Below are 13,328 nucleotides of genomic sequence, written 5' to 3' on the forward strand. Positions count from 1 at the left end.
AGGTACGTAGCACACCAAGCTTTGGCCCCGCAGAGGAGACACACCCAAAGCTACCAGGGGCCCGCGCAGGGTACAGGACCGCTGTCCACTGTCCGGAACCCAACCCTGTACGGGGGCCCACCTCCCACGCTGCGTCGGGGGTGGGGCAGGGCGGGGCACTGGGCGCCGGCGAACGGCGTGCGACGAGCGGGGGGCGGGGCCAGGGGCGGAGCGGAGCGCGCATGCGCGGTCGCCTTTGTGTGGGTCGAGCGGCGGCGGCGGCGGCGGCGGCGGCAGTGGCGGTCCCACTGGCAGGCGGGCAAGAGGGGAGTCCGGGCGGCGTCCGGCGTGGGAGCCGGGGGACCACCATGGTAAAGAAGCGGAAAGGCCGCGTCGTGATCGACTCGGACACGGAGGACAGCGGCAGCGATGAGAACCTGGATCAGGTGAGGGCAGGCCGCGGAGGCGCGGGCCAGCGGAGCGGGAGGGCTGACTCCGGGCCACGGGAGCCTGGAGCCGGCCGGGCCCCGGGCCTCCCGGCCCGAGCTCCCGGCCCGCCCCGTGCCCTGACCTCCGCTGCCACCTCTTTCTTGTCTTCCCCGCAGCTCCCGGGCCCCTCGGAGTCCGGACGGGGCCTGGAGACGGAGCCCAGAGGACTTGGCGCCTTGGGCGGGGAGGCGGGGCAGGGACTAGGCTGGTGGGCCTCGGGCTCGGGGGACCCGAGGGGTCCGTGATCTGCCGGGGTCAGATCGGAGCAGCGGGCTGCAGGCCTGGCGATCCGGGCCCAGAGAGATAGGAAGTATCATACGCCCGCCAACCCGGGAGGCTGGGAGATTTTGGAGGAGGTGCAAGGGTGAGTGTGGGGTGGTGGGGGCGGGGGGCGAGATGGTGCGGGCTCTGGAAGATGAAGTTTTTCAGACTAGAGGTGTGGACCTGGAGGAGAGACACCCTTAAACGTTCCGGGGAACCTATGCGGTGCTTGATGAGGAAGACTTAGGTGTGGGCACAAATCTGTTTGGCAACTAGGGTCGTTTGTGGTTGAGAAGGGTCCCCGTTGAGATGTCAGACCAAAGAAAACTCCTGGGAGAAGGAAAGAGGGCAGAAGTGGATAAATATATAGGACGACTTGGAAGGACTATGACTTTGGCCTCTCGGCTCTTTTCATGCAGCATCCCAGAATTCTTTCTTACTTGAAGATTGTGCAGGAACCATTGAAAGTAACTTTTGGTCTCACTGTCTTGGGGTTGAACTGTTTTTGTGCTCTGGAAAATACTGTAGGGAGGAAGCTGTCCTTTACAACAGTGCTCTAGTGATACTAGAAGATTCAAAGACAGTTTCCCCTCATGTTTTGGGAACAAATGATACAAAGAATATGCAAGAGGTAGTAGCTTTATAAGTTAAGTAGAGGGAGTACTGAACTTAGAATCTGAAATTTTGAGTTCTAGGCTGGCTGTGCTGTTTTCTAGCTATATATCTTTTGTCTGTAACTGTAAAATCTAGATACAACATTAGCCTTGAGTAGCAAATTGGGCTATTATAAGGATCAAGTATTTTTAAGAATTAATATTGGTACAAGCACTTGCAAACTAAGGCTTTTGTATCAATGGCTTCTTGGGGGTTCTTTGTATTAGGCCACAAGTCTCAGGACTAAAGTACTAGGGTATAAAAGGGGTGGACTTTAAGAAGGAGGGACTGGAAATGTGTTGAAGAAAAGAGGACTGTTTCGAAAATGGTGGTATGGAGGTGGGAAAGTCGTGGGGCTTCATCAAAGGGAGAAAACCTTGTTTGGGGATAGGAATTGAAAGGTAAATTGAAAATGTCCTCACTGAAAGGCTCCTGAAATTTACAAAAATATAAAAAATATATTCTTGGCTGGAAAAATTTGTTCAATAACTTTAGACTGGTACTTAAGAGGATTAGAACTTTTTTTTAATCTAGAAATGTGGGTATTTCCAATAAAAACATCAGCTACCATTTACATAGTGCTTGAGGTGAACTAGTCACCTCAATTAAGTACTTTATCTACATTGTCAAGTTTTCAAATTATGGTGAACTTGGTATCATTTTCTCCATTTTACATATGAGGAAGATGGAGATTGAAGAAGTAACATACCTAAATTCACACAACTTGTTAGTGGTACAGTTGGAATTTGAACTCCAAATCTGCACGATAGTAAGGCACATACTCTTCACTATACCAACTTAATCTGTTAGTCTTTTAATTTTTCATAGTGCAAATTGAGAATGTGTTTCATGGTCATTTTCCACATTGCTAGAATTCCTGTTTGTAAAGTACATTGAATAGTTTGGAGGAAATTGTTACATCAATTAAAAAGATTATTTGGGAGCTTCTTTGGTAAAGCACTCTAAGACATCTGTTCTGATGATGAATGAACTAAGCTGCAAATTACTCTGTCTGTAATGATTTTCCACAGAATTCTAACAAATGAAATGAGTTCAGAGCTTCCTTTTGTGGTAAAGAGGTTTTACCTGATCCACAAAGAGCTCTTCCAAAGTGGACACTGGAAGGGATTGCAACTTTAAACCCAGCTCTATCTATTTATAAAAAGAAATTAGCATAAAATTTGTAAGTAATACCTAACACAATTTAACAGCAATTTCAACTTTCTCCTCTTCAACCACTGTCATTGGCATTCTTTTATCAGATGGGAACCAGATCAAAATTCCCTTTCCCAGCACATCCTAACAGAGGCACCTGTGCCTTCTGTCTGTCTAGCTGTTCAGTGCTGCACCAGGCTCTCAGAGGAATCAAAAACAAAGATCTCTGCCCTCTAGAAGTTTTCACCAGAGACCGTTAGCAGAAGTTCAAAGTCAGGCCGGTTTGGGGGTCTTTGGAATCCTCAGAACAAAATTAATGCATCTGGGCCTTTCTAACCAAGATGCCTTGGGCTGCTCCATCTAGTTCTGGGTCTTCATTGGGGGTATAACATCATATTTGCTGTCTAGTGTAAGGTCCTTGTGGAAAAGACAAAACCATAACAAACCTCTGAGTGTCTAGTGTAAGAGTAAAGCAGTTAGAAAGGAGGTCCTTTGTTCTCAGATTTTCCAGATGGTAATAGAAGTCATTATGTCAGAAATATTATTTCCAACTTAGTCCTTGCTAAAAGTGAGGCAGGTGAGCCTACTGTGCTGATTCTTCCTGGTGGTGGGAGGAGGACCACCTGTGTCAGAAGCTGCCTGGGTTGCTTATTTAAAATGTACTTTGCAGGGGCTCCCATCCCAGACCTACTGAATCAGACCCTCAGGGGATAGAGCCCTGGACTCTGCATTTTTACCAGGTACAGCCCAGGTACTCATTTATGTTAATGATTGAGACCACTGTCTGTGTGCAAATTAATCTTTTTGGTAAGACACTCTAGTTTGGGAGAGAAATAGCCTCCTGTCCCGGCTATAGTGTGTGCACAACTGAAGAAACTTGACGGAGACGTTTGAGGTAGCAAAGCTGTTGGCTTTTAAATCTCTGAAGCTATTTGAATTGTTGGGATGCTTTTTATTGAGGCCTGTTTCCTTTTTTTCCTTTCTTCATGATGGGAAGAGGGGTGTGTAGGAACTGAATCGGAGTAGTTTAAAATTGTTTTAGCTTTGAAAGGTTTTAAAAACTCAGACCTTTGAGGGGCGCCTGGGTGGCTCAGTCGTTAAGCGTTTGCCTTCGGCTCAGGTCATGGTCCCAGGGTCCTGGGATCGAGCCCCATGTTGGGCTCCCTGCTCAGCGGGAAGCCTGCTTCTCCCTCTCCCACTCCCCCTGCTTGTGTTCCCTCTCTCGCTGTGTCTCTCTCTGTCAAATAAATAAATAAAATCTTTTAAAAAAAACAAAACAAAACTCAGACCTTTGAGAATTTGAAGGATTTCTTTTAACATGTGACCTGATAGTGACCTTATTTTTTATGTTGGGCACACCCTTTCTTCACCATTTTTTTTTAAGGATTTATTTATTTTAGAGAGAGTGCAAGCTAGTAAGCACACATGAGTGGGAGGGGTAGTGGGAGAGAGAATCTCAAGCAAGACTCTGCACTCAGCACAGAGCTGGATGTGGGGCTCTATCTCACGACCCTGAGATCACAACCTGAGCCGAAACCAAGAGTCAGATGCTTAACTGACTGTGCCCGCCCCCCCACAGGCGCCCTGTTTTGAACATTTTTAAAATTGCAAATTCTGAAGATACTTGCTTTTGGCACCTCTTGGAAAAGAGTTTGAGGCAAACCTAGGTTTTTTTGTTTGTTTGTTTCCCCATCATGTACTTCCATGGAAATAATGTATGTCACTTGTTATGGAATAATATTTATGCAGTGGGTCTTATAAAATGAAAAGCATCCAAGATAATAAAGGAATAGAGTTCTCTATTCAGATTAATACAACTCAGTATTTATAAAAACTTTACTCTGCCTTTCTCAAGAAAAAAAAAAATTGAGCTACTTGCATACTGGAATGCTTTATTTCATAATTTCCTCTCATTTAAAATGGTGGTGTTGTCATGTCCTCTTTTTCTCTGCTTATGATACTTGAAGTAGCAATAATTATATTTGTCTTTGAAAGAACAGACCCCTAAGTATTTTCTAGGAGTTATTTTTAGATATATGTAAAAAAATAACATTGTTATAAAGTATCCTTCCATAAACCTTCCCCATAAAAGTTGGGAAATTTATTAAAAAAAAAAAAAAGATTTTATTTATTTGAGAGAGTGAGTGAGTGAGTGAGAGCACAAGCTGGGGGAGAGGCAGAGGGAGGAGCAGATTCCCGGCTGAGCAGGGAGCCCAACACAGGACTTGATCCCAGGACCCTGAGATCATGACCTGAGCTGAAGGCAAATGCTTAACTGACTGAGCCACCCAGGCACCAGAGTTGGAAAGTTTAAAAGTTGTGCTGCTTTTTATAGTCTTTTTTATATTTCATAGAAGTCTAGGATGAAAAACTTGTGAGAAGTGTCAGTGTTAACTTGTGAATTTTTTAATTTGTGTCATAATGTTGCATCCAGCTTGATGTAACTCATTTGCTAATTTCACTTACCTTTTCTGTGCAGGGAAGGTTGAGTCCCCCTGGGAGCTTTAGCAGAGAGGCTTTTAGGAAAAATTCAACACCAGATCTATTGGTGTACTTATTGCTCCCTTCCTAGACTGTAAGTTCCCCAAGGGCAGAGATTATCTTTCAACAAATGTGTTAGACAGTGTTAGGCACTGAGACTATTGGGTGAACAAAATGGAAGCAGTTTCCACTTTCAAGATTAGAGGAGACAGGAGGGGGTTGAGTGTGGGGCAGGCATTGCCCAGAGAGTCATTTCCTCACAGTTTCACTAGAGGCTGTGAGGGAAGAGCAAGGATACTGTGAGATTGTGACAAGTGGCCCTAGACTACCCTGGAGGGAGTAACACTTAAACGGACTTGGAATATGTGTTAAGGAAAAGATTAGGAGACTGAAGAGTACAGAGACGTGTTGAGTGTTCATGGTTGAGGGACCAGCATGCTCAAAAGCATTGGGGCAGGAAGGACCTAGCACCCTAATGAAACTGAAAGAAACACACAGTGACTGGAATATAACAAGTTGGAGAGAGAAGGTACAAAGGAAGCTGCAGTAGTCCCTGTTTGGACCCTTTGAAGATGGAAAAGTCAGTTTAGTGAATCACAACCAGCATTAAAAATGAAAATGAAATTGAACCAAATAGAAAACATCAGGGGTGCCTGGCTGGCTCGGTCGGTAGAGCATGTGACTTTTGATCTTGGGGTTGTAAGTTTGAGCCCCATGTTGGGTGTAGTGATTACTTTAAAAAAATTTTAAAAAAGAAAGAAAACATTATGTGTCAGACTTAGTAAAAAGGAGTATTGTTTTCTGTAACCTGTATTTTGCATATATACATATACATGTATACTGGCTTATGAGGTAGAATTGATCTTACTGTGGGCTGGGGTTAAAAAGAAGTTTTAAAGTTATTGGTAGGGCCATGTTGGCAATGTTAAGGGACTTTGAACTTGATTCTGAGGGTAATGAGAAACCACTGAAGGATTTTAAGCTTGAAGAGGTGTTCACATTTGTTTTTTAAAAAGTTTGCTTAGGGGACGCCTGGGTGGCTCAGTCGGTTAAGCGTCTGCCTTCAGCTCAGGTCATGATCTCAGGGTCCAGGGATCGAGCTCCACATCAGGCTCCCTGCTCAGCTCTCCCTCTCCCTCTGCTGCTCCCCCTGCTTGTGCTCTCTCTTGCGTGTGCACTCTCTCTCTCAAAAAAAAAAAGTTTGCTTAGGCTATTACATGGAGAGTAATCTGGAGAAGGGACACCAGTTAGGTGGCAGAGAGAGGAGTCCAGGTGAGAGATGGTGGAAAGCATAAGTTCCACTAGAATGGAAGCTCCGGGAAGGCCAGGCTGTTTGTTCACTGTACTATCCCTGCACCCTAGGGGATGGTATGCGGCAGGTACCCCGTCAATGTTTGCTGAATGAATGCCTGACTTGGACTGGTATGGTACTCACAGAGACAACAGAAGTAGATTTGATTGGACAGAATATTCAGGATAAAGAGAGGACTTGATGATTGATTGGATGTTGGGGGTGAGGAAGAGGAAGTCCTGGCATGAGATGGGGAACGCAGAGGAAGATCAGATTTAAAGGTGAAGAGTTTAAAGTTGTCCGTGAGAGATCTCAGTGGTGACGTCAAGTAGGTAGTTGAAAATAATGCCTGCCTGGGGCGCGTGGGTGGCTCAGTTGGTTGAGCATCCGACTCTTGGCTTCAGCTTAGGTCATGGTCTCAGGGTCCTGAGATCCAGCCCTACATTGGGCTCTGCACTCAGTGTGGAGTCCGCTTGTCCCTGTCCCTCTGCTCTTCCCCCTGCTCACTTGCACACTCTCTCTCTCTCTCTCTCTCTCTGGAATAAATAAATAAAATCGTTTAAAAAAAGAGAGAGAGAAAAAAAATAATGCCTGACACAGAGTAAGCACTTAATCTTGTTCAATATGCAAATGCTACTTGGCATATCCATGGTGGAAAGTTTTCTGACTTTTCTGGTTACAGCAGGATTACTCAGAGATAAAAGCGTCAATTTGGAAGTTCTTACTTCAGCCCCTCTACTGTAATACTGATAACCCTTCTTTAAAGTGTAGAAGAAATGTATATTAGTTAGAAAGTATATTAGAAAAGGAAACCAAGTAAAAACAAGTAACAATAGTAGAATTTTTTTTAATTTTCTGTACCTTTTGTTTTGAATGGGTTGAAAAATGATTTTGTCAATTTTGTAACATTGTGGGCATTTTTACAACTCAGTATTTTATCTACAATTATAATTACTTGGCTGGAAATTTGAAGGGGAAGTTGCCACATTTAGTGCCAATCATCTGAAATATAAAGGATTTTATACTGCCGCTTTGGAATTAACTCCGAAAGGTTTTTGTATATATGTTCATTGTTTGGATTTATTTTCTTTCAATAAAAATAGTAGGGGGGCACCTGGGTGGCTCAGTCAGTTAAGCATCCAATTCTTCTTTTTTTTTTTTTTTTTAAGATTTTATTTATTTATTTGCCAGAGAGAGAGAGCATGTGAGAACACAAGCAGGGGGAGCAGCAGAGGGAGAGTAAGAAGCAGGCCCCCCCTGAGCAAGGAGCCTGATGCGGGACTCGATCCCAGGACCCTGGGATCATGACCTGAGCCGAAGGCAGATGCTTAACCGATTGAGCCACCCAGGGATCCCGAAGCATCCGACTCTTAATTTCAGCTCAGGTCATGATCTCAGGGTCCTGGGACCAAGCCCCACATCAGGCTCCACACTCAGCAGGGAGTCTGCTTTTCTCCCTCTCTCTCCCTCTGCCCCTCCTCCCACTTGGGCACGCACGTGTGCGTGCTGTGTCTCTCTCTCTCAAATAAATAAATAAATCTTTCCTAAAACATTAAAAAATAAAAATAGTAGATGCTTGTTGAAACAGTTCCAGCAAAACAAATACCTCTCTGTCCCAAAAACATACATACACCCAATGGCTCCATTCCTTACTCTTGAAAGGTAGTCAAGTGTCCATCATTGGAATCCTGTTCCTCTACCTATAGTTTTGATATGAAAGAAAGAATAGGAATTAACATCTCAAATCTGTTTCTTTTCTTTTCTAGAGGGGGAGGGAGGAAAGGAAAGGGAGAGAAAGAGAGAGAGATGGGGAAGGGCAGAGGGAGAGGGAGAATCTTAAGCAGGCCCCATGCCCAGTGTGGAGCCCCACGCAGGGCTCAGTCTCACAACCCTAAGATCATGACCTGAGCCCAAATCAAGAGTCAGACACTTAACTGACTGAGCCATCCAGGTACCCCAACATATCAAATTTAAACCTATGTGAATTACTACTCTTTCCTCATTATCTCTCTAGTTCTCCCTCTTCTCTTTGTCCCTGTGTCTACTTCCCATGTCCAGGTCACCATCCACTCTGATGACATTGCTGAGGTTTCCTTCTGACTCCTTCCTGCACTTCCACTCTGGCCCCTCTGGTCTGTTCCTCTGTCAGTCAGAGTGCTCTTTAAAAAAATCCTCTGGGGATGGTTACTCCACCTAAAACCATTTGATGACTTCCCATTGCCTTCAAATAAGAATGGCTGCTCCTGGTCTTGCTTTGTAAACCCTGGAATGAACTCGTTTCTTCTTACCTCTAACCAACCTTACTCTTTTCTCCCCCTTGCCTGCTAAGCTCCAGTCACGGTTCTTCTTCAGTTCTTTTTTTTTTTTTTTTCCAGTTCTTCTTCAGTTCTTTGACCAAGCCAAGGTCTTGCCAGTTCAGGCCCTTAGCTATTCCATCTGGAGATTTCTGTCCAGAAAACTGCACCTCTCTTTCCTCCTGAGTTTCTAGTCTCAGCCTAAATGCCGTTGTCTCCGAGAAGCCCCCACAGATCACCCTATCACAGATCTATTCCCCATTCACTTGATTCACTTCCTTCTTAGCACTTATCAGGAGATATAATGAGTTGTTTCTGTTTATTGTCTCTCCCTCACTCAGTTTTAAATTCCATGAGGTCAAGGACTATGTATCCTTTTTTCATGACTGTCTACCCAGGGCTCGGTGGTACATCATAGGTGCTGGTAGTAGGGTGACCATCTGTCCTGGTTTGCCTGGAACTGAGGAGTTTCCTAGAATTCAGGACTTTCAGTGCTAAAACCAGGACAGTCCTGAGCAAACCAAGATGTTTGGTCACGCTAGCTGGTAGTAATTATTTACAGTACTTATATTTGTGGAATGAATAAGGGAAAAAGACCTCAGCATACTAATTAGCCATAGAAACCCCTAGGGCCTACCCATATGGGCTTTTAGTCTCATTTCTGGGGTCTAGAATATGTATCCCACTTTCATGTGATCATGGAGGTTTGATTAAAGAGATGAGATTTAATTTCCTTTAAGTGAGAGGGAGCTAAGTTGCTTTATTACCAATTGATCCTGACATGACATCACAAAATGTATACTGTGAAGGGGGGGAGGATTAAATCCTAAGGTTTATGAGTCTTCACGTGTTGATGGGATTAGAATTCTAATCTTAACCAGAAAAATGCTATTTTAACAATCATTACATAAGTGCAGTTAGATTTGCTTTATTTTAGGGTCTGAGTTTTGGCAGTCCAGTTTAACGTTAAATAAGGCTTTTAAGCAATGTTAATGAAACTGCTCTAGAAGCCAGCTGTGTCCTACACAGCCATACCTGTAGTATGTTGGGCACTGGCCTTGATTTAACCAGATCTTTAGTTCATCTTAAATTTGATATACCATGCTGTCACCCCCGACTGCCATTCCCTTAGACAAATACCAAGATAAGTAGGGAAGGTGTTCACTGGATGAGATGAAATACGGGGACAGTGGTGAGAGAGAACCACTGGACACACAGGATCGTCTCAACCAGCATGGTACAGTTGAATCCAGCTGTTAGGAGAGAGCTGCAGATGGACCTACACCCTGTGCATGAATTAGTTTTAGATTGGCTTTTTCAAGTCCAGGTGTTGGATCAGTCACCGCTACAGGTAGTAAATCTGATGGTCTCTTCACCTGTGCATGTTGGAAAGACCTTTCTGTTGCACCTTGGTCTGCTTAGCTGTACTCTTGAGCCCTCAGTAGACTAGGGGACTAAACTATAAAGAGTAACCTTGCCACGCGTTCCCCCAGTAACTTCCTGTACAAATCTTAACTTGTGGAAAGGGTATATATCACACTATTAAGAAGGTCTTTGCTGTCACCATACTATTGTTAATATGGTATTTATGTCATAGGAGAAGAGGGACTGTGTCTGTCAGATGCAGTTGTTTGTTGATAAAGGAGAGCCATTGTTAGGTTTTTAGTATAGAGTGGAACTTTAGCAAGAAGGCAGTTTTAACATTTTAACACTTCAGTTATAGTAACTTTTAATGAATGTCTACTAATAATAGTGATGTTTCAGGGTAGGATTTGATTGATAGTTATCTAAACCCCTGTTATAATGAGTTGGTATTAAAACAGATTTCTAGTGCATTTGTGGACCTCAAAGGGTCAGGAAAGAGATTACTTGCCAGAAATCTTTCTAAATTTTATAAAATTCGCATTAAGGTAATATGGGGAAAAAGATAATAGTAAAGGCTGTATGCCAGTTACCAGGTAACCCAGCAATCCCACTTCTAGGTATTTACCCAAGTGAAATAAAAACTTACATTTAGGGGTACCTGGGTGGCTCAGTCAGTTAAGCATCTGACTCAATTTTGGCTCAGGTCATGATCTCAGGGTCCTGGGATCAAGCCCAACATTGGGCTCCACACTTAGCAGGGATGAGGATTTTCTCTCCTTCTCCCTCTGGCCACCCCCCTCCCACTCGCGCTATCTCGCCCACATGCACTCTCTCTCAAATCTTTTCTTTTTTTTTTTTTAAGATTTTTAAAAAATTTATTTGGGAGAGAGAGCCACGAGCAGCAGGGAGGGGCAGAGAGAGAGGGAAAAGGTGAAGCAGACTCCCCCCTGAGCGCCTGGGTGGCCCAATTGGTTAAGCGACTGCCTTCGGCTCAGGTCATGATCCCAGGGTCCTGGAATCGAGCCCCGCATCGGGTTCCCTGCTCGGCGGGAAGCCTGCTTCTCCCTCTCCCACTCCCCCTGCTTGTGTTCCCTCTCTCGCTGTGTGTCTCTCTCTCTCTGTCAATTAAATAAATAAATAAAATACTTAAAAAAAAAAAAAGACTCCTGCCTGAGCAGGAGGCTTGATGCGGGCTCAATCCCAGGACCTGGAGATCATGACCTGAGCTGAAATCAAGAGTCAGATGCTTAACCAACTGAGTCACCCAGGCGCCCCTAAAATAAATCTTTAAAAAAAAAAAATCTTACATGTACACAAAAACCTGTGTATGAACATGTAATTGCCTCCAAATGGAAACAACCCAAGTGTTTTTCAAGTGGTAAAGTGTGGTATATCCACACAATGGAATACTACTTAACAATAAAAAGGAACAAACTACCAATATGTGCTGCAGCATGGATGAATCTCAAATGCATTATGCTAAAAAGCCAGACTCAAAACGCTGCATACTATACGGTTCTATTTATGTGATATTCTACAACAGATCTATGGTTGTTGAAGGATGGAGGGAAGGATATAAAGAGCACTACCTTCCTGAAAAGGCTAAAGATCGTAAGAACACTCTACTTTTTTTTATACCAAGACAGTAACTCCTCTTGATCAAATGCAAATTACAGCAATATTTGTGGGGATGATAGAACTGTCCTATATCTTGATTGTGGGAATAGTTAAACTGTATGTATTTGTCGAATTCTTAGAATTTATGCATAAGAAAGGATAAAATGTACTATATGTAAGTTACACCTTGGGTTTTTTTTCTTCAATTTTATTTATTTTTAATTTTATTTATTTTTATTTTTTAACCAGAGAGAGAGAGAGCAAGCGAGTGAGCACAAGCAGGGGGAGTGGCAGGCAGAGGGAAAAGCAGGCTCCCTGCTGAGCAAGGAGCCCCATGCGGGACTTGATCCCAGGACCTTAGGATCATGACCTGAGCCGAAGGCAGCCGCTTAACCAGCTGAGCCACCCAGGCATCCCCATTTATTTATTTTTTAAAGATTTCATATATCAGCGAGAGAGAGAGTGTGCACGCACCTGAGTGGAGGGAGGGGCAAAGGGAGAAGGACAAGCAAACTCTCCACTGAGCACAGAGCCTATTGCAGGGCTCAAGCCCGGGACCCAAGATCATAATCTCAGCTAAAGCCAGATGCATAACTGACTGAGCCACCCAGGTGCCCCTGTTTTTGTTTTTGTTTTTTAAGATTTTATTTTTAAGTAATCTCTATACCCAATGGGGGGCTCAAACGCACAACCCCAAGATCAAGAGGCATGCTCCACCAACTAAGCCAGCCAGGTGCCCCCTCAGGTTTTTAAAAGACAGTAAACACACATACTTATTGCTGTAATTTGCATTGGTCAATAGGAGTTTCTATTTTGGAATGAAAAAGTAGTGTTCTTATGATCTTCAGCCTTTTCAGGAAGTTGGTGTGGTACCTCTCTTCAATGAAATGAGAAGAGTAACATTTCATGACTACTTATGAAGGAAGAGAGCGGGTCAGCTGTTAATCTGAGAAGGTCATTTTCTCATTCTGGCCAGGGGAGTATACACCTAAAATAGAAAGAGACTGGAAGAAGAAAACAGATACTTTGTAGCAAGTCTATTATTTTAAAATCCATCTTGGCACTTGACTTATAATTGTATAGCACCATCATCATCAAGAAATAATACTACTAGTATTTATTAGTTGTATTTTTGTCTTTTTTGGCAGAAGGGAAAAATGTTTTAGACTGGTAAACCATGACTGAATTACGAGGTAGGGTCTGTCTGCCCTGGCTTGCATTCTGGCTCTATCATGTACTAGCTGTGTTACCCTGAGTAAGTTTCTAACCTTTTCTGCTGCTTAGTTTCTTTATCTTCAAATGGGGATGAAGACAATACTTACCTTCAGGTTGTCCTGAAGATTAAGTGTTAGATACTTAGAAAAGTACTTGGTGCCTAGTAAGTACAGTATAATTTTGGACTGGTGCTGATACTATAGAGGGTAAGAACCAGAGAAGTTTCCTTTTGTTGCATGTTTGAGTGACTGGACTGAGTTGGTGAGAAGTAACAGGAGAGAGGAACCATGTGAAAGCAAATTCTGGTTCTAGCCATGACACTTACTGGCACATCCCTCCCCCTGTAATCTGTCATAAATCACCAGGACAAAGCAGAGGTGGTGAATGGGAACATTTGGGTTGTCAAATTAGGATACTGATGTGGATGCCAGAACACTTACTGCTTGTTGTCAGGCTCTGGATTAAACACCAAAAATAGACTTATTTTACCCCCTGGTTCAAGCATTCAAAATAAAAGATGATCTTAG

The 13,328-nt window shown here is 43.6% G+C and overlaps 1 protein-coding gene across 2 annotated transcripts in view; it reads left to right on the top strand.

Moving 5' to 3' along the window:
- Nucleotides 1-221: 221 nt before the first annotated feature.
- Nucleotides 222-13,328, top strand: part of RTF1 (RTF1 homolog, Paf1/RNA polymerase II complex component) — a 51,216-nt gene continuing 38,109 nt past the window's right edge. The window contains exon 1 of one of the 2 annotated variants that reach the window (XM_032417431.1): nt 222-425. In XM_032417431.1, coding sequence (XP_032273322.1) covers nt 222-425 — 204 coding nt within the window. Of the gene's footprint in view, nt 426-3,155; nt 3,279-13,328 lie in introns of those variants that run through there. The other variant, XM_032417432.1, reaches the window with a different exon arrangement.

The sequence above is a fragment of the Phoca vitulina genome, unplaced genomic scaffold (genome assembly GCF_004348235.1).
Source record: "Phoca vitulina isolate PV1807 unplaced genomic scaffold, GSC_HSeal_1.0 scaffold20, whole genome shotgun sequence".
NCBI lineage: Eukaryota > Metazoa > Chordata > Mammalia > Carnivora > Phocidae > Phoca > Phoca vitulina.